Source organism: Zonotrichia albicollis, chromosome 3 (assembly GCF_047830755.1).
Source record: "Zonotrichia albicollis isolate bZonAlb1 chromosome 3, bZonAlb1.hap1, whole genome shotgun sequence".
NCBI lineage: Eukaryota > Metazoa > Chordata > Aves > Passeriformes > Passerellidae > Zonotrichia > Zonotrichia albicollis.
Window position 1 is genome coordinate 67,329,825 of NC_133821.1, and position 25,738 is coordinate 67,355,562.

General features: G+C 37.7%; 1 protein-coding gene across 6 annotated transcripts in view; it reads right to left on the reverse strand.

The window, feature by feature from the left end:
• Positions 1-3,069: 3,069 nt before the first annotated feature.
• Positions 3,070-25,738, reverse strand: part of DCPH1 (damage control phosphatase 1) — a 50,842-nt gene continuing 28,173 nt past the window's right edge. For 4 of the 6 annotated variants that reach the window (XM_074537742.1, XM_074537741.1, XM_074537740.1 and 1 more), the window contains exons 5-12: positions 24,955-25,099; positions 23,040-23,225; positions 16,325-16,642; positions 13,523-13,723; positions 11,606-11,779; positions 10,593-10,835; positions 9,804-10,040; positions 3,071-6,299 (exon numbers count right to left, since the gene is read on the reverse strand). In XM_074537742.1, the coding sequence (XP_074393843.1) occupies positions 6,102-6,299; positions 9,804-10,040; positions 10,593-10,835; positions 11,606-11,779; positions 13,523-13,723; positions 16,325-16,642; positions 23,040-23,225; positions 24,955-25,099 (1,702 nt within the window). In that variant the 3' untranslated portion in view covers positions 3,071-6,101. Of the gene's footprint in view, positions 6,300-9,803; positions 10,041-10,592; positions 10,836-11,605; positions 11,780-13,522; positions 13,724-16,324; positions 16,643-23,039; positions 23,226-24,954; positions 25,100-25,738 lie in introns of all 6 variants that reach the window. The other 2 variants (XM_074537739.1, XM_074537749.1) reach the window with 2 other exon arrangements.

Consider the following 25,738-nt stretch of genomic DNA (forward strand, 5'->3'; position numbering starts at 1 on the left):
GAGAAGTTTATAAAGCCTAGCAGTTAAGATTTATCACCAGAGGATTAGTCGGTGCAGCTCTGAACCCATGACATTATTTTCTGTTTAGGTCATTAGTCTAAATCCCTGTCTGTTTACTGGTTGCTTTTTCAAATATTTATTCTTTTTGATTCCTACACTCTCCACGGCTTCCTGTCTCAAGCTGTTGAAATGAATAGTTCCTAATTGTAAATACGGAAAAATGCCTTCAGGGATATTTTTATCCACTTGGATCAATCAATACATTTTAGCTCCATGACTTTGTGAGGTACATCTCAGACACCCTGTGCTCCCAGCTCCTTCCACAACCCTTCAGGCAGCTAAATGTCATCAATACATGCTGAGATCCAGATCCCTGTGGGCTATGTGAGTCACGCTGCTTCTCCACTCCTGCCGGACACACCCCAGCTCTGTTGTCTGTCCTCTGTTCCACTGTTCCCAATCCATGTTTTCAAAGGCAGCCAGGACTACAGAGTGGTGTCATATGCTGGAGTTAATACCATGAAAGTATAATTCCAAATATCTCTAATACCAAACAATATCAAAAATAGTAAGCATCGATATTACTATGATAAAGTCATCACTAGCCTAGCATTTTTCTGCACAGCCTTGCTTGGACTGATGTCTAAGGAAAGCTCTTAGTGACTTGTACTCTATAATCTGCAGGATTCCACTGAGGTCCACAGCACTTCTGCTATAAAAATCATTGCAGTCTGCTTCACAAGAATCTGCACCTGTCCTGGCTTGTCTGCTGCCATCATTTCACCCTGGTGTTATTTCTCCTCCTCGCAGCTCCACCTACCCTGCAGATCCCGCAGTACATATCTGTCCCCTTGTGGCCGAATGCCTGACACAGCCCTGCTATTTCATAGGATCCTTTAAGCTGACCAAAACCTTTCGGCTCTTTCTCCCACCCACACAAACATGGACTCACTATCCCTGCCCTGGCAGCTGCAGCAAAATACTCAAAAGGGATAGGAAGCATCTAAAAGGCGCTGCAGTCTTATACAAGAGATTCAGCTGTGTCTTGGTGTCTGCTGCGTGCCACACAGTGTGCAGAGATCACACCCTGGCTAGAGGTGATGTGCAGGAGTTGGCTGCCAGGTCTGAGGGATGGAAAGAGGCAGCAGAGCAAAAGTGTGGACAGATTTCTCCAGCAAACCTGCACAACGCAGCTTGCAAGGTGCAGATGTGAAACCTTGCTGGAAAACAGGGCTGAGCACTTGCTGCAGGCAAGATCCGGGTGAGGAAGGTATTGTGAACGACAACAAATCCAATGCAGCATGTAGAGATGAAGAAAAAAAATGTCTTCAGATAAAGGTCTGAGAGTTGTTGCCAGTCATGTTTTTCTGCTTGTCCTTTGGGATGCCTGTTGGTTTAATCATGAGTCTCTGACCTCCTCTAAAGGCAAGAAGTCAGCCAGAGTGGCTGACCATATCAATTCATACAGTTACTTTATAATTCACACTGCATATTTTTACATCGCTGCTGCAATACAAAGGGTACACAGAGGAAATACTTTGAAATACTCAGTGAAATAGCCTTAGTGCTAGAAATACTCTTTCTGTTCCTTACTGCATGCCAGCTTAAGCCCAAACCATCAGTCAAAGCACATTTTCAGGCTGCAGGCAGTCCCTGTTGGGAGCAGAGGTTCCTCTTTGGTGTGCCCAGATTCCCATTTGCAAGGCTCCTTCCATGCCCTGCCACAGCCCCCAGAGCTGCCGTGGCCCTGCTCTTCCTCACAGAGCAAAAACACGACTGGAAGGGGAAAGGGCTGAGTCAGCTCTGCTGGCATGTTGCTGCCAGCCCTGGGGAAGGTCTTCCAGCATTCCAGGGGCACCATTGCTTGTTTGTTTTGTAATCAGAGCTCCCAGCGTTTTGTAGGCAAGACTCTTTTTTTTTTTTTTTAGATTAAACTGCATCCATTGGTCTGTTTAAAAACGGCATTAATAGCAAACTGAATGTTTTGTTTATAACCAAGCACTCAACCTCCCCCCTCTGCATACTAACATTCCTTAAAAAAAGAAAAAAAGCCCAAATCATTTCACAAAAACACTGAATTATAACAAAAATTATAGAAGGTGCACCAAACCTGGGGCTGAAACCTATCCAGCCCCTAGTTTGATGAGAATTCCTGCTCTCCAGTCCCATCCCCAGCATTACCAGAAGCCATCTGACACTTGGATTCTCTACCTGCAACCTGTTTGGAGTCCACTGACTCACATTTTGCAATCTTCATTGTGTTGTTTCTCCTACTTATCCAAAGTGTAAGTAGTCACAGGGAAAAAAAAATGAAATAACATATCTCAACTGTTTTATTTTTTCCCTTCTGAAAAAAAGTGGTTTTCATTGTCTCGGGACTCATTAGCTGACTTTAAAACTGACAAAAAAGTAAATTATTTTGTTCAAACACATTGTTATGTGTCATAATTTTTTTCTGACTCAGTTATTCCTCACTAATTATGAGTCCAATCTAATAAATCCATCTCCCTTCAAGAAAAAAAAAAGTATTTCCATAGAGGATTCTTACTTGTTTTGACCAAAAAAAAAATCTGAAATCTTCCATTTGAAAAGGATTATCTTTGAACATTCTTTCCAGTTTCTATTCTGGCAAGCTATCATTTTCTTATTTTCCACATAGTTAACTAATTTTGTTTTGTATGCTTCAGTGATACAAGAAATCCCTTTTCTCTAATTTTCTACAGAATTTCACTTCATTTTGCTTCATTCCTCACCCTTTTTATTTTAGATGGTCAAAAGAAAAAGTCACAACCTGTAGTCTTACCAAATACTTTGATTTCACATGAAAAATTTGGTAGAATACATTACTTTTTCTCTTGAAATGTACCTGATTCCTCATCTGCTATTTTTAAACTTAAAATCTGTTATGATTTGGGTCATTCATAGTTCCCTTCTCCTGCACCATCATAATGTGCAAAATAATCCAGTAAGAGAACAGCTGCAGGAAATTGTACATGACACACTGAAAATGTGAAAAAGCAAACTGCTTTATTCTGTAATAATAAACTACAGAGCAACAGAAATCAAAGAGTAATTTAACATGATCTGTCTTGATGCATTTAATTCTAATTTAGCAAGTACTTGAATACTTTTGCACTTAATTTCATTGAGGAACCATGGTTCTGCTGTGTTGCAAATAGTGTATTATCAATAATATGATGCATAGGCAAAAATTCAGTTCCATGTACTTTAACACACTTATAACACAATTTTCTATATGCTTTGTGATTTTATTTTTACAGTGTTTATGGCATGTAAATAATTTCACTTTAATATCTACAACTGCAACATTTTAATTTGTTGAGTTTTGCCTGGACGCTTAGTAACCTTGTCTTCACTGGAGTTAGTTCAACTGTTAGTTGGAGAAAATAAATGTAGTTCTGTAGCTGTACTGCTCTGTGAGTTAACATATATTACTTCTACTTCAGAATGCATTGTGTTGATAAATCAAGAATTTTATATACTTTACCACAATAAAAGAGTAATTATGAACAGATAGTAAACTCTTAATCCCACACCTTTTTTAATACAGACAAACCTAATAAAAATAATCTATGGGAAGAGGGGTGTCTGCTGATAGAACTTTAATACACATTTGCTATGCCTGTCTTGTCATGAATGCATCTTGTTTTAAAAAGAAGAAAACATTTGAAACAAATGTTCAAAACATTCATAAACCTCTTTGAATTTCTCTGTTTTTCTCACAAAAGAAAGACTTCCTTCAGTGCTGTATGGAATAAGCCTTAGAAAAAAAGTGAGTCTGTGATTTCAGGGCTTACTTAAATTATATAGGTCAAAAATCACCTGAACTTTGTTCAAATCAAATTGCGTCTTATTTATTTATTTTATTTATTTATTTTTCTTTGGCCAAGTGGAGAAATATGTCAGTGCTCTTCCAAAAGTAAAGCAAATACAGGGAATATTAGTAGTCACATAATAGGCCATATTCCTTTGTGAACATGGTGAGCATTTATACTTCAGAAAATACAGATCTGTTGAGCTAAAAAAAAAAAAAGCATTAGAAAACCTTTATTACTTATTCTGGCTTAACATGCAAACCACTAATCAAGCACTGCCATGAACTTCATGTGAAAACCTGCCTCCTTTGAAATAACGAGAGAGCCATGCTGATGGTTTCTGTGGGGCTGGAGCTCATTGCTGGTGCCAGGGCTGGTCACAGGGTGCCAGGGGACGAGGCTCATGGGCCTGACAGGAGACTTCAAGTCTCATTGCAGACATCAGGAAATCACTTTACAATGAAACCTTACTTTATATTTGTCACTCTCAGAGACTATTTCTTAATGTTATGAATGTGTTATCTAGTCAGAATGGATCTGAATTTGTAATGCAATTAACTTAACTTTCAAAGTACGGTAAATCATGTTTTGTATGATATTTATTAATGTGGATGAAAAAAATGGGTTTTGTCCTTTAGCAATAAATCAAAAAGTGGCCAATAAAACCAATAAAACAGAAAGTGAAACTTCTTGTATTATCTCACAAAGAATTAGAAAATTACTGCATCCTTTTTGCATCCTTTTCCACCCTCTAATTCCCCAATCAACATATCACGCTTAAAAATTACATTCCATCCAGCCTTGAACACTTCCAGGGATGGAGCATCCACAAGTTCTCTGTGCAACCTGCGCCTCACTACCCACACAAAAAAGAATTTTTTTCTCATATCTAATCTAAACCTGCTCTCTTTCCGTTTGAAGTCATTCCCCCAAAACAATGTTACATTGCAAAACAAAAAATTAAATTTATTTCAACCCAGTTAGCCACAGAAGCATAAGAATTTACACAAGATTTATTTCTATCTTCTCAAATGATTGATTTTACAAAAGCTTGAGTGTTTATTTCTTTATTTTACAGCAAATCAATGAGAAACAATTCTTTAGAATCCAATGAAATAAAAACGTGTTTCAAGTCCCCAGCCAGATACCAAAATTACCACTCTTACTTGAAAAAGTGTCATTTTTCTTAAAATAGTGTGTTCAGTTTTACTGAGTGGGTCGTCATTCGCTGAGATACTGTAGAAAGCCCACAAATGGTCAAGACAAAAATAAGTAAGTCATCTTTACTGCTCTACACAACCATACAAAACATATAATGGGAAGAGAAAACTAAAACCACAGAATCAAGTTTAAATGTACTATTAAAACAGATTTATTGTCTTTATTTCTTTTTTTAAAATCTTGATGTTTAACAACGCTCAGAAAGCAGTTTTTACTACTAAGAGGTAGTTTTGTGCACCTCATCATCAGTTTTGTACACTTCTCTGAAAATAAACACTTTAGTAGTTCAGCTATTTTCTGTAGTGAACAAGAATTCTAAAATAATTTTTCATTAACTCAGAAGAATTGCCACTGTGGATTAATTGCCCAAGGAATACAGCAGCTGGAAGCAAACTTTTCAAGACATCATGACCAAGGCCAACACTCAATTTTACCAAATATATTTATATGAGGCACATGACGGAACACTGTGAGAAAGCCTCTGCTGGAAAAATTATACTTTTTGTTTTGCCATACAAGCAGACAAAAGCAACCAACAGAAGAAAAAAAGCCTCTCTTGTTCCAAAATTAAGATAATCTTCTCTCTTGCAGACAATTATCTTGAAGCTAAAGCCCTTATGTGTAAAAATGCAGAGATGTCCCAGGTGGCAAGAAGGAACAACCCCTACTTGATTTCATCCTTGCCACCTAGAGGTAAAACACAAGGAATGCCACTGAAGTAACTTCTCAGTAACTTCTCAAAACTGTGAGCTGACCTTGGGTGACCCATGACTGCAACGCCTCTGCACTGTAACTTGAGGGCATTGTTGATGTGTTGCCTATCATTTTCATAACTGAAGTAATAAGCTGCCCAGGGATTTTTTGTTTGCCATCTCCAGGCTGCTGGCTTGACTCTACCCATTCCAATCAGTCTCTCCGTTGAAGTTCTAAAAACCAGCCCTGGCTGGTGACTCTGGAGTAGGGAACAGAAATAGGGATCTGTTTTCTGTGGAGATCCAACAGGTAAGGAAGCAAACAGAGAATTTTACTTTGTTCCATCTCTGTTCAGTGAAGAAGCTGGACGTTTCTTTGCTGCTCCTCTGGGGTCCTTGCCACATCTCTGAGGCAGACACAGGGGAAGAAGTGGTGCTGATGGGAGTGGATCAGCCCTTCAAGGCGTGAGATGATTTCATAGTCAGGAAGAGCCAGGCTGGCAATGTCAAGGCCCAGCATCCGCGAGACCACCTCTCGGAAATCTGCCAGCTGCGAGGGCAAACACGAAGGAGTAAATCAAATGGGAAACAAAGGAGATGTCAGGGAAAACAAGGACATACAGGCATATGTACAAACACAAGCACTTGTGTTATCAGTGCTAAATATAGGCATTTCAGCTGTTGCTCAATACAGAGAGCAGAAGAGGACAGAAACAGCACTTTGAGACATGCATCAAGTCACAAAACACAAACAGCTGAGATGTCAAGTATCTCAAACACAGTTTTCAACTGTTTCAAAACAGTTTTCAAGTGTTTCTTTAGTATCTTTCACAAGCATATCTTCCCTGCTGACTGAACTCCAAAAACTGAGGAAAACACACTTTTACTTGAACCCAGATGACCAAAAACCATACAAACTGGAAACTCTGGTGGGCACTTCCCAGAGCAAAGGTTTTTGCTTGTCCTTGACCCCCATCTGCCACCTCTCCCCTCTACCCTGCACTTTCTTGAGAAAAAGAAAAAGAGGAGGTTAGAAGAAAGGTGGAAGTTTTTGGCACATACTGCAGTCTGACTTTGATTTCAATCAGGATACAGCCCAAATTCAAGATGCAGCTTAAGAAAATGCTTGCTTTTCTTCTGTGCATGGCTGCTGAAAATGTCATAGGAATAGTATTTGGTAAAGTAATTAATTAAAGACACCAGCTTTCTCTCTGCAGTTCCAAGTGGATACACATCCACAAGTGGCTGTCATCACTGCTGATTTACTCTTCTCAACTCACAATATGTATCATTATCAAACTTCAAGGCCTCTTGAACAGACAATAAATTACATAGCCAAAATGACAAATGCCTTAATACTCCTTATCAACACATAAAAGAGGAAAATGTAACTATTTGAGGAAATATGCTTTTCTTGCTCTCTATTTGAATGCCAAGATCACCATTCCCAAGCAGCAAAGAGACTCAAAATGCCACAAAATCATCAGAACCATTAAGAAACTGGACTCATGTTCTGATGTGGCAACATCCTCACTCCACCAATCCTGCCAAGGGCTAAGGTTAAGGAGAAGATGGACAGTTCTGAAATGTCTCCAACCCCAAGAACATTGTGCAGAATTCTAAAGCAGTTAACTCTGTGAGGAAAAGGGTTTGCAGCTTTCCAGAAAACAAGGTCTCAGTTTCTAAGACTTTGCCAAAGGCAGTTTTTTTCAAACCCTGAGGAGCTACCATCGATTCAGAAACACAAATATGGAAACCAATACAGAACAGAGTTGAGGTCTGGGGTCCTCAGCACAAGACAGACACGGACCTGTTACAACAGGTCCTAAGGAGAGCTACAGAGATGATCAGAGGGCTGAAGAGCCTCTTCTATGAAGTCAGGCTGAGAGAGCTGGGGCTGTTCAGCCTGGAGAAGGGAAGGCTCCAGGGAGACCTTATAACAGCCTTCCAGGACTTCAAGGGGGCTTATAAAAAAAAAAAAAAAAAAAAAAAAAAAAAAAAAAAAAAAGAAAAGAAAAAATGGGAGAGTAACACTTTACACAAGCATATAGGGATAGGAGAAGGGTTTTAAACTAAAAGAGGAGAGATTTAGATTAGGAAGAAGTTCTTTACTGGGAGGGTAGTGAGGCACTGGAACAGGTTTGCCCAGGGAACTTGTGGTGTCCCATCCCTGGAAGTGTTCATGGTCAGGCTGAATGGGGTTTTGAAAAATCTGGTCCTGTGGGAGGTGGCCCTGCCCATGGGAGGGGTATTGGAAGTAGATCATCATTAGGGTCCCTTCCAAGACAACCCATTCCATGATTCTGTGATTTGAGAATTCAGTCCCAACTATCTGTACTATCAAGGCAGTGAGATGTCGTGGATCAAATGTTGGAACAACATTACAGCAAAACCCCAAAGTTCCCATTTATTATATTCTACACTAGTTCAGGACATCATTGATGCAGGGGTCTGGCAGCGTGCTAGGCAAGCTCCCTTAGCAGAAGCTGAAGATTTTTTTTTAAACATCTAGATCACAGACAGGATAAAGAGGCAGCAAACTTGGAATTTGTTTCCATACAGACTTTACATTGAAAGATCCAGGCAGCTCTCTGCAAAGATCCAGCCTTCAAATAAAGGAGAGAAATAAACAGCACTAAAGACTCAAACACAAAGGTTTGCTGCAGACAACAATACTCCTGCTAAATTTTCTTTGCACCTTCCATTCAGTGAGTAAAATTATCAGAAGTAAAAAAAAAAAGGAAATTAATGCAACTTGGAGCACTAACCCAAGATATTGGGGTTTGAGGAAGTTAAAAGCAGATGCTATATTTTATTTTCAAACTGTAACTACAAGAAAGTAGAAGGGGTCTTATTCCAACAGAAAGAGAACAAAAAGAAAAATCCAAAGAATATTGCAACAATATTCAAGTGTTTTGAAACCCCTTGGATTCAGATGGTAAAAAGTCAACATTTTTATTTGTGCTTTTAGCACAATACTCAATGTATGACTGCATGGAATAATTTACTGCGTATAATTAATATCTTCTACTCTTTGCCAGATGCTTTGTTTCCTCATGAGATGTATGAAGAAATTAAATCTTCCTTTCAAATTTCTAACCTTTGTTATAAAACAAAACAGCATTAAAGAATTCCAGAAAAAGATTCCTAAAGGGAAAAAAAAGATTCCTAGGTTATTGGTCTTCTCTCCATGTAAATTAGAAAAATATTTTCCTAGACTAATTTTCTGAAATAGCATTCTTAAATTTCATCCAGAGTCATTGTTAAGGCCAAGATATGCCATACAATTTTTAGCTGGGAAATCTCATAAAGTTCTAGGTGTTTCTTGTATTTTCCAACCATCTTTGAATTTATGGCCTATACACAGTTACACAGTAACACAGGCTCTTTGAATCATTTGGGTTGGAAAGGACCTTTAAGACTATCAAATCCAACTCCTAACCTGCATTGCCAAGTCCATCACTAAACCCTGTCTGTCTAGGTGTCTTTTAAATGCCTTTAGGACTGGTGACTCAACCACACCCTGGGCAGCTTGTTCCAACGCCTGACTATGCTGTCAGTGAATAAATTTTGCCTAATATCTAGTATAAACTCCCTCCCCTATCCAGCACAACTTGAAGCTCCTTCCTTTCATCCTATCACTTAGTCCAGTTGAATCTCTTACAACTGGCAAGGAGAAAGTGCAAGAGACCAATGTGTGAGAAACAAAAGGTAACAGATGAGAAGTTGATAAGTTTTATACCTAAGATATTTGGGAAAAGACATATATTAAGAGAGATGCTAGGATTTTACAGCATTTTTATACTTCTCTAAAAGGTGATGTAATATTTTGTGATGAGCAAAGAAAATAATGCCTGCATTTATTATTCTCTTGCAAAACTTGCAGAATAGCTTTGCAACCACAACTGTCACTGTGGCTCACAAATGTGAGCTAAAATTTCCTCGTTTGACAATATTTGGAACACTTTAAAGCACAGTGGATAGCTGCTCCAGATATACCATTTTCCTACACTCTAAGGAACACCTAGCACTTGTCAAATACCTACACACCCACCTGTCTCTCTCTTTTTGCTAGTTCTGCAAGGGTTGTTTTAAGCACCTTCATCTCACTGGTAACTGCTTCTAACTTATTTTTGGTTTTTTCTTTATCTTCAGTAGCTTTATGCTCCTTTAAAAGAAGTTCTGATTTGGCAGATCTAAGTTGTTTCTCAGCTTTTTCTTTCATTCTTTCCAATTTGTCTTGGGACTTACTGAGTTCTTCTATTGTTCTGTTCTGCTCCAAAGTTTTGATCTGCAATAAGATAAGGAAGTGTTAAATTTGTCATACTTTTTTATCGAACTTGAGCAAACAATAAAAATATCAGTAGTGATCACAAATAAGCACTTTAGTGTGAGTTTTTTTTGGGTTTTTCATTAAATCATCACATCTACATGTGAACTGAAAAGTTATTTAAGGAGACAGGCCTATTTCAACACAATTAACAAAAATATTTTTTCTTCAAAGACAGTTAATTCTCCACAGGTTTTGTGAAGAGAGGTATCTGGACAGAAAAGAAAATTCACAGTGAAGGTTCACTCTCTTCCCTGAAAAAAAGAGTACTAAAAAGAGTTGTCAAATGTTCTGCTGGTAAAAATAGCCCAAAAATTTACATTTTGCTTTGCAGATGCTACTTAGCATATCAAGACAAATTGCAAAATACTCAAAATATTGTAGTATTATATTTGGTTTTGCCACCTAGATTTGAGCAGTTCTCCATGCACACATTTATTTAAAATTAGGTCCAGCTGTATCCAACCGGAATAGAAAAATGTATAGAAGTACAAATGTAATCTTTTAACTCACCTTAAGTTCGCTGGTTTCAGACAGCTTGGCTTTGAGATCAGTATTTGCTTCCCTTGCCAGATCAAGCTGCTTCTGTAGCCTCTCGATCATCTTATGTAACTTTCTGACAGCGAGATTGGCCTCATCCCTTTCCACAGCTACGGCAGCCCTTACTTGCTTCTCTTCTTCCAGCTGGGTTATTTTCTGTCGCAGAAGGTTCATGTGCAGCTCTCTGCTTTCTAGCTTTTCTTTCTGAGCCTTCAGCTTGATTTCCAAACACAAGGGCATTTGAAAAAATAAATGTGAGAGACCGTGGTACTACATAATTGCGAATTTAATCCTCATGTTGCATTTATAACCTGAACTCTTTTTCCTCTCTTGAAAACTCTGTGAAGAAGTATGAACATATATACCCTCACTTGATACTCCTTGTATTACCAATTCATTGTGCTTCTCTATTGTTTTAAACCTCAACCAGACCCAATTCCCAGCTCTATACCAGTCTGACAAGCCTAAACCCAAAAGATTTCCCTATGTCGTAACAAGATGACAGAGGGTTGTTTGACCAAATTTGCACAGACTTGTTCCAGTCAGAACAACTGAATGAAGGAACAGTTCTTGTTGGAAACATTGTAATTCTTGGTGAAGTACAACCAAGACCCTACTAGTTTCTAGAGAAGTTTGTGTAATGTGCCTCCCTCCTTGGCAGATCCCTTTAGATTTAAATATTACTGGCAGTCGTTTACAGAACTAGAAATGCGTATTAAAAAGTAGACAAATATACAGATATAAACATCCATAACTTCATAGTTTTTTCTTAAGAAGTGAAAAGCAGTATCATGTTCAACTGACTGGCAGGTCTAGTTATTTCAATATGCACTCTTTTTGCACAGTTTGCAAACATTCACTATCTTCTTTTTATGTCATGGATATCTTTGAAACTCCTTGCACATATACAGTCTGCTGCCTCTAGCAAGCCACTACAAAAACACAGCCATATGTTTATCTTTGAACGGTATGTCTTTTTTACATACCTTCCTTCTGAGGCTGTATGCCACAGTCTTGTTCTCAACCACTGCATCCCCTTCCAGTTTCACCAGCTGCTCTACCCGGGCCAGAATCACATCCATGGCCATATCAAATCCAACCTCTGCTGCTAGACTGTCCAGCTTCATCTTCTCATTAAGTTGCTCCAGAAATTTCATATACTAAGATGTGGGAAAGTGGGCAGAAGAATAATAAAATTTCATTGAAAGTCATGAAGCACAATTTAAAAGCAATCCCCACTATAGCAGCAGCCAATAATATGTACAAGTACACTACAAGAAATATACTGAAAGGTTGTAATTGGACACACTCCTGACACAACTGCAAATTCTCCATATGTCTTTTTCTTAGTCAGCACTTACTTTGTCCATAAATCCCTAGATCTACTGTATTTATCTTCTTAGCAAGAAAAAATGGGTTTTGCTTCTCTGCAGCACCAGGTAGGCCCTGCTTCTGGCTCCAGTTCCTGTCTGGAGCTCTGTTGTTTTACACAGATGTGCATGGGCAGGGAGAAGTCCTAACTAATGCTGCAAGTGCTGGGATTGCCCCATACTGTCAGCTCCCAAACAGAGAGAACTGGTACCAGTGGAGCCATGAATGACATACGATGTAGTCTGAGGAGATGCAGGAATGTTAACACTGTCAGCCTTCAGCCCTTCTTTGGAACAGCAAGAGATAAGTTACTGGTTTACAAATTGTTTTTAAAGTTATTTTAATTGCATCTCCATCTGGTTTACTGATGTGAACATATACAGATATCTAATAGAATTTAATCCAATTTTTCCTTCTTTCATTCTGCTCTTTAAAAATTGCTTTAGTCTCTTGCTCTCAATTAGCCTCTCTTGCAAAATCCAAAACCCTCCTCACTAAGAATTGTTTCCCTTTGTCTCTTATTACTTCTGGTGTAAACCATTATCTTTGCACAGAACCAACAAAAGAAATAAAAAGAAAAAAAAACCCAAAACACCAACAAAACAGTTTCACCATTTGTTCATTACCAAGAATACCTTTTTGTTTCAGGATATTTCTGATTCAAATAACTAAAAACAGCAGCAGAGAAAAGCACTGCAGTTATTCATTGACAGGAAAAAAAATGCAAAAAAAATCATTGCAGCAAAATGTAGAGAATAATTTAAGAATCTAGGGCCACATGTTATTCACAAAGGAAGCAGAATGGAAGGAACAGCTCCTTTTTCTAGTTTTCTCCCAATGTGATGGATGCCTCATTCAAAAAAGTTATTTTATCATAGTCTAAGACAAAACAAACAGCACAAAACTGTTGATTCCTCTAAGCACTAATCCTGGCCTGGCAATATGCTGCAACTTTGCTTTTCACAGCTGTAGTGTTTGGCTTTCCAGGTACTATGTCATTTTTCAAACTCTTTGGTATGTGAATGAGTTATAGGCTAACAGTCTGTTCATTCATACAATTAAACAAAAAACCCTAGTAGTTCATAATTACCCAATAATATAAAAGAATCAAAGACACAAGACAAGATCTTGAGAGACTGCAGACCATATTATGTTTTAGAGAAAGATATAAAGACAAGAGAAATTTTGAGATCAAAGAATAATTGAAGGACTTCTGATGGGGTACCGACAGGGACTTCTTTTAAGATGGTAGTTTGGTTTTGGGGTGGTTTTTTTTTTTTTTGCTTGGTAGGTTTGGGGTTTTTTTGGGGGGGATCAGGCTTTTTGTTTGTTTCATTTCACAGTAATGAACTCAAAAGCTTAGCTACATCTTCCAATTGTTGGGCAAAGAAAAGGTATTATTACTCTCTACATCACGTCTGATTTCGCTGTTTCACATTACTTGCACTGCTCCAGTAGACCAAAGCAATACAATGAGCTGTGTCTCTGCCTTTAGTGACCTCCATTCAAAAGTAAATAATGTGTGCAACTACTTTTTGTTTCTCAAGCTTCAAACCATCTTGCATCAGGTCGCCATTTAATAATTCCTCTTCCAAGTGCTTCAGTTGATTGTGGAAATTCTCAGAACATTTTTCAGCTTTCCTGCTCCTCTCCAGGGCTTCATGGTACAATCTGGTCTGATTTTCCAAAGCTTTAGTCAATTTAGCTAATTGTGTTTCAAGCTGAGATACCATCTAGGGAGCAAGCAGAACAACAAAGCATATGGGGTTAGGTGGGAAATGCTAGAAGGATATGAAAGATAAATCACCAAATTATTAAAAATAGGGCAAAATATCTATCTTTAAAATATATGCCTTTAAAAAGTCAAAAAGAAAAATCTGTAACCACCAGCAAAAAATTGTAGGCGTGGAGAAACCCAAAAATGAACAGCAGATACTATAAATAAGATGAATCAAATACAATTACTTTGTATTAAAAAATCAATACAAAGTAATTCAGACACAAAATTTCCAAAGCTGTGGGCACAGCAGCAATACTTGATAGTCAGCTATCATTCCTTGAAATAGGCCAAAGAAATCACTATTCTGTTGAGGAGTTGATTAGAAAAAGCATATAAGTTATTTAGAAAATACATGCAGCATGTAGGGGAGAATGTAGATATGGATAATGAGGTCTCAGAGGAGTGTTTCCCAACTGGTAACTGTTAAGCAGTGTTCAAAAGATTGTGCTTTAAAAAATATTAGTAATAATAATTTCTGTAATCTAGCCAGAGCCTAAGGATAAAAGGATAAAATCTCAAAATGAACAATTAGAACCATTTTGAAAAAATTTCTAATTCTTCACTGTAAACTTTACAACACCTGCATATAATGTAATGGATATTAAATTGTAAACTATTTATAAATTAAATACTTTAAAGCATCTGATTACGCTACTGCCAAATACTGAAAGGCAGTTCTATACACCAAGTTGCTTGTTTCCCTCTGTATTCTTCTTATTGTCATATAATTATTTGGTTACATAGTTAACTATAGTGCATTTGAAACTCGGTGTTCAGACACTAATCTCCAAGCAGCCTCTTAACTTTAAATATCTTTTTGGTTCCTGTTAATAAAATTAACAGTAAGTACACAGAGCTCTCATTAATTTTAATGGCACTGAAAGGTTGCCAACTCAAACTGCAATTAAATATAAACAATTTGCCCCCAACTTGCCTAAAACCACTGAGAAATTACTGATGCTTATGCAGTAGACAACCCTAAACAATAATAAATCTGCAAGAATCCACTAATATATTTTATGCTATTTTGCATTTCACATCACCCAGCAGGAACAAGAATTTGTGACCACAGATGCACTACTGCCAGGGAGCCTAGAGCCCCTTTATCAGGTTGTAGAGGGGGTTTTAGAGGCTTCAAAATCCATAAACATGAGAAAGTGAAGGACTATACCACAGAAGCAGAGCAGAAGCTGTCATTTTATCATCCTGGGCCCTCCTGCTGTAACTTTCATCCTTGGCTTAGGGATAACCCACAAGGTGGGCATTTCCTAAAACAACGTTGCAGCCTTGTTACCCACCCATGCCTAATCCATCATTTTACAAAGGCTGCATTTTTGGTCCTTCAGTTCTGACCTCCACAACTTCTCATTCCTAGGACTAATGCAGCTTGATCAGTCAACCTGCAAAATAAAAATCCCTCCCTTTCCTGCTTTTTGTTTTAATGTGGCTACTGGATAATTTCAGACTACAACAGTTTTACATGTGACACAAAGCAGGGTCTGAGTGTGGATCTGCAGGAGGGTAGGAAGGTCTGCAGAGGGATCTGGGCAGGCTGGATCAATGGGCTGATGCCAGTGTATGAAGTTCAACAAGGCAAAGTGCCAGTTCCAAGTGCCAGGTCCTGCCCTTGGGTCACAACATTGCTGCTGGCTGGGCAGAGGGGCTGGGAAGCTGCGTGGTGGAAAAGGATGTGGGGCTGCTGGTGAACAGCTGGCTGAAACTGAGCCAACAATGTGCCCAGATAGGCAAGAAGGCCAATGGCATTGGTTTTTGTTGGGTTGTTTTGGTTTTGTTTTTAAGTACCTCACCAAAATGCAGAGGATATTTTCAAGAACTATTTCCAGCCTTGGACAGAATACAAAACCATTTGCTGCTCACATCAGCAGGAGATACTAGAACTTCAAAATCTAGCAAGAATATTAAAGTTGTTTTTTCCTGGCATTCTGATTCACTTTCCCCTGAGCTGTCCCTTCTCCATCTATACATTCAAACACACCTTTGCAAACCACCAGCCCAAATGCCTCAAGCCAGAGTCCTCCCTTTGCCTTCTTTGAGAGCTGAATAATGCTTAGATGTAAGTGTAAAAACACATCTTTATTTTTAGGTGCGGGTTTTGAGGATTGGAGGGAAAGAAGTTGCCTGCGGCAACTCATCAATTATATCTGCTTTGAGAAAGAAGTCGGTTCTTGAAGTCACCATTGTAGCAGCAAATCCATACTTGTTCACAGGTTTTACTAAATCATAGCAACCAAACAGCCACTTCTCATGTCTGCTGGCACAGAAACCAAATTTCAATGTTGTAACTGAAAGACCATTCCGAGTCTTTTCTTCTTAACATCATCTATTATTAATTTAATTTCCGGACTCTTCCTGTTTAGTAAATCATAGATGATTTTCTCCTATTACCTTAAATTAATAGACAGCAAAATTAAAGTTTTCTGTAATTCCAAAACCTAAGCAGAAAGAACCAACACTCTACCAGATGAAAAAAATTAAACAGTACCCAAAGAGAATAAATACACACATTGGGCAAGTGCAGTAGTTGCAGACTTACTATTTCTTTATTCTTCTCTTTGCAATTTATTTCTTGGATCCTCTCCAAAATGGCCTTCTCAGAAGGTTTAACTATTGCAGATTCACAGCTGAGCAGGGTAGCAATTTCTTCTTTAAAAGCCTCTAAAGAGCTCTGAGCAGTCCTGACCTCTTCTCTGCTACTCTTCAAGCTTGCATTCAACTCACTGGAAGATTTCTTCAGATTGTGCAGCTCCTGCTTTGAGGTGTCCAAAGCTTTCTGGTTAACAGTCAGTTTCTCTTGGAGGTTTCTGATCTCCATCTCTAAACTCTGCCTCTTTAGTATAGCACTGTCAAGATCCTGAAGCGCAGGAAAAATTAAACAAGATTTTTAGAATCAATTATAAACCCTCTCCACAAGACACAAATTAAGGAGTAACTCAGGAGCAGGTACTGCAGACAGAGAAACTAGGATCCACATTCCTCATATTTGCTCAACATCAGGGTCTCATAAGGGAACTGCCACTGAAATTGATGAAAACCTTAAATCTGCTGTAATCACACTAAAGACAAACCTCTTATATTGGTTTGCAAAAAGGAATACATAAATAAAATTTTCAGGTGAATGAAACCAAATTTTTAATTGTAAAACTATTGAAATCATACTTTTCCACCTTCACAACATGGCCTGAAAAACAAGGAGTGAAAAAGATGCATCACAAATAAAGCCAAAGTACCACAGCAGAGAGGAAAGGATGGCATAGAATAGAATATTTCAGTTGGAAGGGACCTGCAGTGATGGTCAACTCCAACTGCCTGACAATTCAACCATAGACACAACCAAAACCACAGACACAATCCACGAACACGGTGATAAGAGCTGATCTCTGAGATCAGTTTATCTGACAAAAAGTTTATGTGACAAAAATTCCTGAGATTATTTATTCACAAAATGAGAAGTGAGGGACCAGACAAACCAAGGCTTGATTGGGAAGGAATAAAATATAGCCAGTACATATGTATCTATATCAGTTGTATATAAATACTGACCTAACAGGTCAGAGCAGACAGAAAGAGTTGTGCATCCTGACCCATGACACCAAAATGAATTATGACAGAAAAAATAAAGAAAAATAACCATCTAAACATAAAAAATAAAGTCTCTCCTTTCCCCACAATACCAATATTAAGAGTACTTACACACACAAATATAGGAAAAATATTTGCAGCAACACCAACTAAAAGTACAGCAAAGACTAGGTCTTCATTTCTCAGGGTATTTATTGATTGGGAAGAACAAATGGGAAAGAATATTATTCCACACATGACACAAAATTATTCCAGAGGATGGAATATTTACAGAGAAGGACTGGATTCTCTGGAGGTCTCAGTGATAAGTAGAGGCTCAGTAAGTGGACTGATATGAGTTAAGGTTGTGCACACTGGAGTTAGAGAACTGTTCCCAGAGCAGTTATGAATATGGTGATTACTCAAGGGTCTGTGTGTGCTTGCTGTGGAGCATAGCATGTCATTTGTATTAATGGAATACCTGCCAATCAAGCAGTTAAATCTGGGAGCATTTCTGTAGATCAGCAGAGAGGGTGGCCAAAAAAAAAGGAGTTTGAAGGGCACTTTTAGAAAATAAAATATAAAAATATGATACTAAAAACACTAAAATTTTTAATAGCAGCAAGAAGGCAAACATGCAAAAACATAAATAAAAACAACCCCTGACATTTAGGAAATTATTTGTTATTTCACATTTCTGAAGTCATTTTAGAATTGTTCTAGAAACAAATGTTGGTCTGATTCCTTGCCAATTTCTCTTTTTTATTCTAGATATGTCCTATTAATAGAAAATTCCCACCTGTGCTCAGAACTACATTATGGTAATTACAGCAAAGAATAAAGAGTCATTTATTTCAATTACAATTTTCAGCAGTGTGTATTTTTCCTTTCAGAAAGGCAGTGCTAAAATGGTTTGCCAGTACCAGGGAGCTTCCCTAATCACCATCTTGTTAAATTGCGAACATCTGAAAACAAACATAGTTTATTAAAAAGATCAAAGTCTAAAATAAAGAAGTACAAGCCACCAAACAGTGGCTAGGAAACTGTCTGGCAGAAAAGGACCTGGGGGTGCTGGTTGACAGCAGCTGAGCATGAGCCAGCTGTGCCCAGGTGCCAAGAAGGCCGATGGCATCCTGGCCTGGATCAGCAATGGCGTGGCAGCAGGAGCAGGGCAGGGATTGTCCCCCTGTACTCGGCACTGGTGAGACCACAATTGAGTCCTGTGTTTTGTCTTGGGCCCCTCAGTTCAGGAAGGACATTGAGGTGCTCTGGTGTCCAGAGATGGACAATGGAGCTGGTGAAAGGTCTGGAGCACAAGTGTGCAAGGAGGACCTGGAGGAGCAGGGGGTGTTTGAACTGGAGGAGGCTCAAGGGAGACCCCATCACTCTCTACAACTGCCTGGAAGGAGGCTGGAGCCAGGGGGGGGGGCAATTTCTTCTCCCAGTTAAGAAACATAGGAAATGGCCCTGAATTGTGGCCAGGGGAGGTTTAGATTGGGTATTAGGAAAATATTCATCCTCAAAAGGGCTATGAAGCACTGGAACAGGCTACCCAGGGAAGTAAGTGGTGGTGTCACCACCCCTGGAGATATACTTAGGGATTTACAGGATATTAGGATACAGGATACTGCGTACAGGATACTTAAAAACATGGTTTAGTGGCAGATTTGGCAGTGCTGGGGTATCAGTTGCACTCCACAAGCTTACAGGCCCTTTCCAACCTAAATAATTCCATGATTCTATTAATACTGACACCCCAATCAGCAGCGTGCTCTCAATAGACTAAATTCAACTATGTATACATATACAAAAAAGAGCCCAGATTACAGTAACAGTAATAGTAAGGTATTAAAAGAATGCAGGTATTTTCCAGATCAATTCTTACACCAGCAGCACCTCCAGTTACTACTGTTAGTACCAGAAGGATTGCAAACTAGTTTGTTCTTATCTCCTGTCTTCTCAAATTATTCAATCTGGAAATATCTGTGATGCCTGCTGAAACCTGCCTCTAATATTTTCTTAATGACATCTTATAAACAAAACCAAAAAAAATATCCAGGTTCTGAGAAACTCATTCCTGTATTTATCTGTTGAGACAAGAAAAACCTAAAATCATTTGGCTGTCTCTCCTACAATCTAAGTATTTTGGTATATTCAAAATGTAGCCATGTTTCTCAAGTTCAATCACAGTCCTTAAATTAGGTTTTCATATTTTAATTAACTCTTTTCATAAAATGGATTTATTTTAATATGTTTATATTTATTAGAAACTACTTAGATCTATGTTGTTAATTAACATAACAATATAAGCCAATATTGAATACTGAAGAGTATTTTCTTGGTTAATTTGGCATCAGTAATACATGCAGATATATTTGTATTAGTTAAAATTGCTTGCTTACACTTCAAGTATGTTCTATAAAGGTTTTGCACAGATTTTGCAAAAACAAATATTTAAAGTAACACTTCAGAGGGAAATCACAAATATTTCCAGGTTGAACCATCAGCAAAGATATGAAAGAGAACAAGAAAGTTTACTAGTTCTTGTGGTTCATCTGTGGCAATGCTGTATTTAAATTAATCTGGAAGAACACATGCATCCTCTTCTATATCTTAGGTAATATCATAGAGGAATTTATTAGATATTAAAAAGAAACTTGCTTACAGTAAGTAAAACATTTTAGAGGACCTATAGACACTCTCAAAGAATGTTTTAATTCTCTAATTATGATTAGCATAATCAGTGATCACTCTCTGGAAATACAGAAAGAAAGTTTGGGTATTCTGATCCTCAGTCTAGAAATCTGGGCAGGATTTAAAAGTTGTTTTTCATCAAATGCAAATTTGATATCCCATGCAGCCATAATAAAGGTATGCACAATATTTACAGATTTCCAGAAGCAAAATCTTGCAATATTCTATCAGAAGCATGAGAAATTCAGAAATAAAGAGAAGAATATATTCAGAAATAAAAATAATAGATTAGGAAAAAAAAAAGCTTCTGGAATTGTTTTTTTACTGCTATTAGCTTCAGGAATTACTGGCTTTTATCCTTTGCTGCTTGATATTGTCATGCAGGGAGACTGAGAGGAGAACAGATAAAATAATTGTTCACTTGTTAATGTTCCTCAAATGAAGCCCAGCTAACTTCAACAAATATTCAAGTATTAAACATGCTAAAGAATACTTTAAATATATTAACCTCCAAATGTAATTAACTGGATTTCATTTTATTCAGTAAGAATTTTTGAATATAGGCAGCTACTTCCTCCTGGGACATTAAAAAAAAAAAAAAAAAAGCACCTGATCAAGAGAAGGAATTCATAGAATTCCTAAGGATTGGGAGTGAAGAACTACCAGGCAATTAAAACAGGCAATTATTCAGAGGGGTGGCAGGGAACAGTGTGGTGGCCAAACCTTGGTGGAGATGGAAGTCAGATAGAATAGTGTGATGGGCTCTACACACTTAGGAAGAATTTAAAAGAAAATTGGGCGAAATACTGAAGATGACCAAAATGTTTGACCCTGAGAGCTGCTGGTACACGCAAGCAAGAGTCTCTTGTACTCAGCCTTTGCTGGGTAAATTCAGCTACAGGCAATTCCATTAATTAAGTCCAAAACCAGCCCAGAGCCACACAACCAAGTATGAGTCTTCTGGCACAGGAGCAGTATGGATTTCTGCTTCTCACCTTGACAGGGGAACATGTCACAGCACATGCAGCTCCGTCCCTGTGCTGAAACTGTGCAGAATGAGGTACACAGTGAAGTCAGACTGGCTTATGCCACTGGTGCCCCTCCTGGAACCAAGCCACACACCCATCAAGGGAACAGGGGACCCCACACTTCACATGAGAGGACTTAAAGCATTTTTTGTTTTTTCCTTTCTTTTTCGATACTGACCTTCTTCATACGATTTTGTGAATGCAAAACCTTCTCAACAGATCTACTCAGTGTCTGCAAATCGGAGTTGCTAAACTGAAATTGCACTGGAGGAATCTGCAGCCTCTATGCAGATGGGGCTTTTCAAAGGCAATGCTTTTGAAAGGCAATGCTAATAATTTAGAAAGATATTTCTGTAAAATTGGTTAAACAAATTATGTATTTGGCACATGCAAAATAACGATAGGAAAATATTTTTCAGAAAACAGCTCAACTTGGTAAATGTTTTGGGAGTCAGAGTAAACTTGAAAAACAAGCCACAAGTGGAGCCCTGATCTTGATTTAAAACATCTCCTGATTCTGGTTTACTGAGAAAACTACACTCTGTTCTTCCTCACACACCTGTGTTTGAAGTGAAGCATAAAAACAAAATGTTTGCAAAAAGGACCTATTTAAGTTTTTGGTGCAGACTCTCTCTCTGTTCCATTGAGTCTTAGAAAATTGTACACAGCTTGTTAAGAACTATTTTCAGCAGTAATAAAAATTTATTACCCTTGTGGTACTTACATTTATCTTCTGCACAAATTCTTTCTTTTCCAGAGCAGGCTGCCAGCTATTTCTCATCTCCTAAGTATTTTGCTAACAACCAGATCAGAACACTATATCCTTCAAAGTGTATGGTGGGTGTCTCTTCTTCAGGAAAAGAGGAATGCCAGGGGTGGGGAAAATGCTGTACTACTTTGGAAAACTCACTTGCACAAGGTTGCCTTTATGTTAAAAATTCCCACAAACTCAATCACACTCAGCTCAGCTATGCATTTGGCAGTCTGAGTTTCTTATTTTCTCACATTCTGGCCATCAGCTTTAACTGCACTGTTTCACCTGCAGGAAATCTTCATTCTGGTTTCACTAAACTGCTTCCTTTCCATAGACATCACCCAAAGTGCAGAGCAATAAGGAAAATTGCTACAGAAATGCACTTTGTTCATCCATCCTTTGAAATATATGAAATCTTAATGGGGAGTGCTCCTGGAGCAATTCAATCCTTAAATGACATCCTTTTTCTCCACAAATCACAGCTAGGTGAATTTGGAATACCTGACCTACAACTTAACTTACATTTCTCATCTGACCACCCTTCCTGCTGCACAGATTTGCTCTAAGGCTCCCCAACAGTGAAACTTTTTGCTTTCCTGCAAGAGCCATTCTATTGCTACAGCTTTTGGGCTGTGAGTCAATGGTTATGAAATACAAATTTATAATGCAGTGAAAAGATAATCTAGTGTGTATGAAAGCCAAGATACTTAACCTGCCAGTATTTTAAGAGAAAGAATAGTGTCCTTTTAATTAATTCCTTTTAATTTCTCATTAGAATGTTTGTAAAATATTGAGAAAAAAAATTGAGAAAAAAAAATTCTCAGAGGACTTGCAGTATGAAATAAGTATTATTTTAAAAAGCATTTTTCACCACTTCATACTTGTGCCTGAGATATTAACAATATGCACATTAATTTATTTACATGTTTGTGCAAGCACAAAGGTCACAACACTAAGAAGACAGCAAAACCAGAAATTTGTAAAGAGCATTGAAAGCCGTCAAATCTACCTCAGATCTATTTTACAGAAATGTCATTGTTTAATCTTCATATCTCACTTTCAAAAAGTTGAAAATAACCTCAGAAAAATGTTATTTTTGGGAAATACTCTAATCAACACAATTTTTTCTCATGCAACTCCTATTGAAAATTAATTTGAAATTTCAAGAAAACATTTGAAAACCAGACAAGCATACATGCCATACAATTATGTACCTTACTAAGTTTTTCCATGTCTTGGTAGTATCCTGCTGCCTTTTTCTGCTCCTTGGACACTTCTGAAACCAGTCTCATGATAGTTTCTCTGTTAGCTTTAGACTCCATCTCATGGACATTCACAGCTTCTTGAAGAGCAGTAACCTGGTCTTTTAGTGTCACATTTTCTTTACATATTTCAGAGACCTTGAGAAATAAATCAAATATTAGTAGCTTCTTAAAAGCTATTAAAAATTAAAAATATTCATCCTAGTTATACCTGATCCTTTTCATGCCAAAAACAACTCAATGTTTCTGGTGACCCCTAGGTTGGACTTATAATTGCACTCTACTGCTCCTTTAGAAAAAGAGTAGAAAGACAGTTAAAATCATAGAATTATATTCTCACTATAAACCCCCACCTTAGCTAAATGTGATTGAGATTTGCTCCCACACAGAATTTATGATGTATTAAACAGGTGGAGAGCTACTGCTGCTGCATATCCGTGCTTGATGTGAGGCAGGTCAGAAAACAGACCTTGCAGCTCCTTCATGGGAAAAGCAAACCATTCCGGCCTGGCTTTTTCAGATGTGTGCCTTTCATTTGGAACAAGAAAGCTGCAATTCATGCTCAAAACTTCTTCGTTTTAGTTAGAGGTTGGAGTTAGTAACAGATATTTCATAAGCACATTCAAGGACAGGGCCAAATACCTGATGTGCTGACATTATGAGCAGCCAACACCTTGGAAAAAGGAGTCCTTTCCAGGAGGATTCCAGGGCTGTTCTGGTACACTATGCTATTTCCAGTCAGTGGAATAGACAAATGTGGGCACTTCAAAGAGTGAGCAAAAAATGTACCCTGATTCCTGCTGGCAAGACATTTTTTAAGACTAAAACAGATCAATTCTGTCTTAAATAAAACCATAATGTGAAAAAGAAGCTAAATAGATGTGCCAAGACCCCAGGAAAACTAGTTGCTAAGGTTTCCTAAGGCACAGCTTTCAGCACAAATTAGATTTCCCAACTAGATTTATTACTACTTTGTTAAAAGACATGAAAATATGTTTTTTAAAACTCTAACGATTAATTATTAATTATTAAAGCATGCAAGAGTGCATCTTGCGTGGCAACATTTTTACAGCATCTATTAAAATTTGAATGTGCTTGTAATATTATGAGGGCGTACACTGACTGGGATACATACCTAGATGATCTTGATTTATTAAGACTGTAATCTTACAATCACATGAACATTATGAAATAGAATTTCTCCAAATATCTATTGTGCTCCAAGTAAAGAAAAATAGAGATCAAAGAGTGGACAGCAGATGAGTCAAATGCATAAAATTAGAATAAAATTACTTTCAGCAGCATTGACAGATGTTAAAAGAATATACAAGCAACTTTCTTTTCCTAAATGGAAGCTTAGTTTTTGGAACTTCAGAAGTATTCTGAAGAGAAATTATAAATTTATATTATTAAGTCTCAGAAGCACCACAAAGTTATTTACAGCATTTAATTACAGGACACAGAAAAGGTTGTTTTAGGGCATGCCATTTCAGATGTTTGTATTTAATGGCATGTCAGCTCAAGATAAGAAATAAGATCTAGTGCTACAGTTTACACATCACCTGTTGATCCCCCCATTAAAGTTTTAAGGAAAGCTTTTAACCAAGTATCTAAGCAGGGCTGTATGTGGGAACTACAGGCTGATAAATTATTTATGCAGATAAGAGCAGACTGAGTTCACTGAGGCCTATTAGTCTCCAGCACCTTTGAAAATTAGCCCAGTAGGAAAAAAAAACTGTCTTTAAATGATAGCACTGTCTGCAAACCATAATTAAATACAAAGATCTCTATTATTTGTTTTACTTCTGTGACAACTAAGTATTTTTCTGTTAAATCACTGTAGAGAAACATTTGCCTACACAATCACCTTTGATGTTAAATGTTCTTGTGGTTTCTCTTTTTCTCTGATGTCTATGTCCAAGAATCCAGAAAGATGTGTAAGGAGCTCTTCATAGTTTTTACTGATTTTAGAAGCTTGAGTCATGTTTTCTTCACACTCATTCAAATATTTACTAATCAGACAAAGAAAATATATACATCAGGATGAATGTTCCCTGAAAAAGAACTCTAGGCAAAATACATTGTCCCAAGACTATTGCTAGCTTCTGCATACCACCAAATGAATTTTAAAAGTTGCATTTAATTCTCTATATCTTTTATGTAATACATAAAAACTTTTGCTGTTGCCTTACGTGAAAACTTTTCTTCATCATTGCTTTTGATAAACACCAAAAAAATCTTCTATGATCCCAATCTCATTCTCAGCATAAATGTGAATAAAACACAAGAACTAAGTGACACGAATAAATAGTGCCCTCAAGACAATACAAGTAGAAATTGCAAGCAAAACCTTAGAAAAAGTAAGTGGGGGGGAAGAGAGTGATAAATTCTTAGCAAAAATATTCGAAAAGCACATCCCCTCTCTTTAAAGAAGCTGACAGAGATTATTAACAAACTTCAAGCGAAGAGAAGCCTTTCTGGACCAATGGAAGTGTAAGACATCCAGAGTACCTGTGAAGGGAAGTTTACCAGCAGAAGCAGAGATGGGAGACACTACTTTGCTGTGCAGTACTCTGAAGCACTACTCATGAAAGGGATGTATTCAAAAAGACAGCATCTAGGGGCTACCACAAAGATATTAAGAAAAGGGA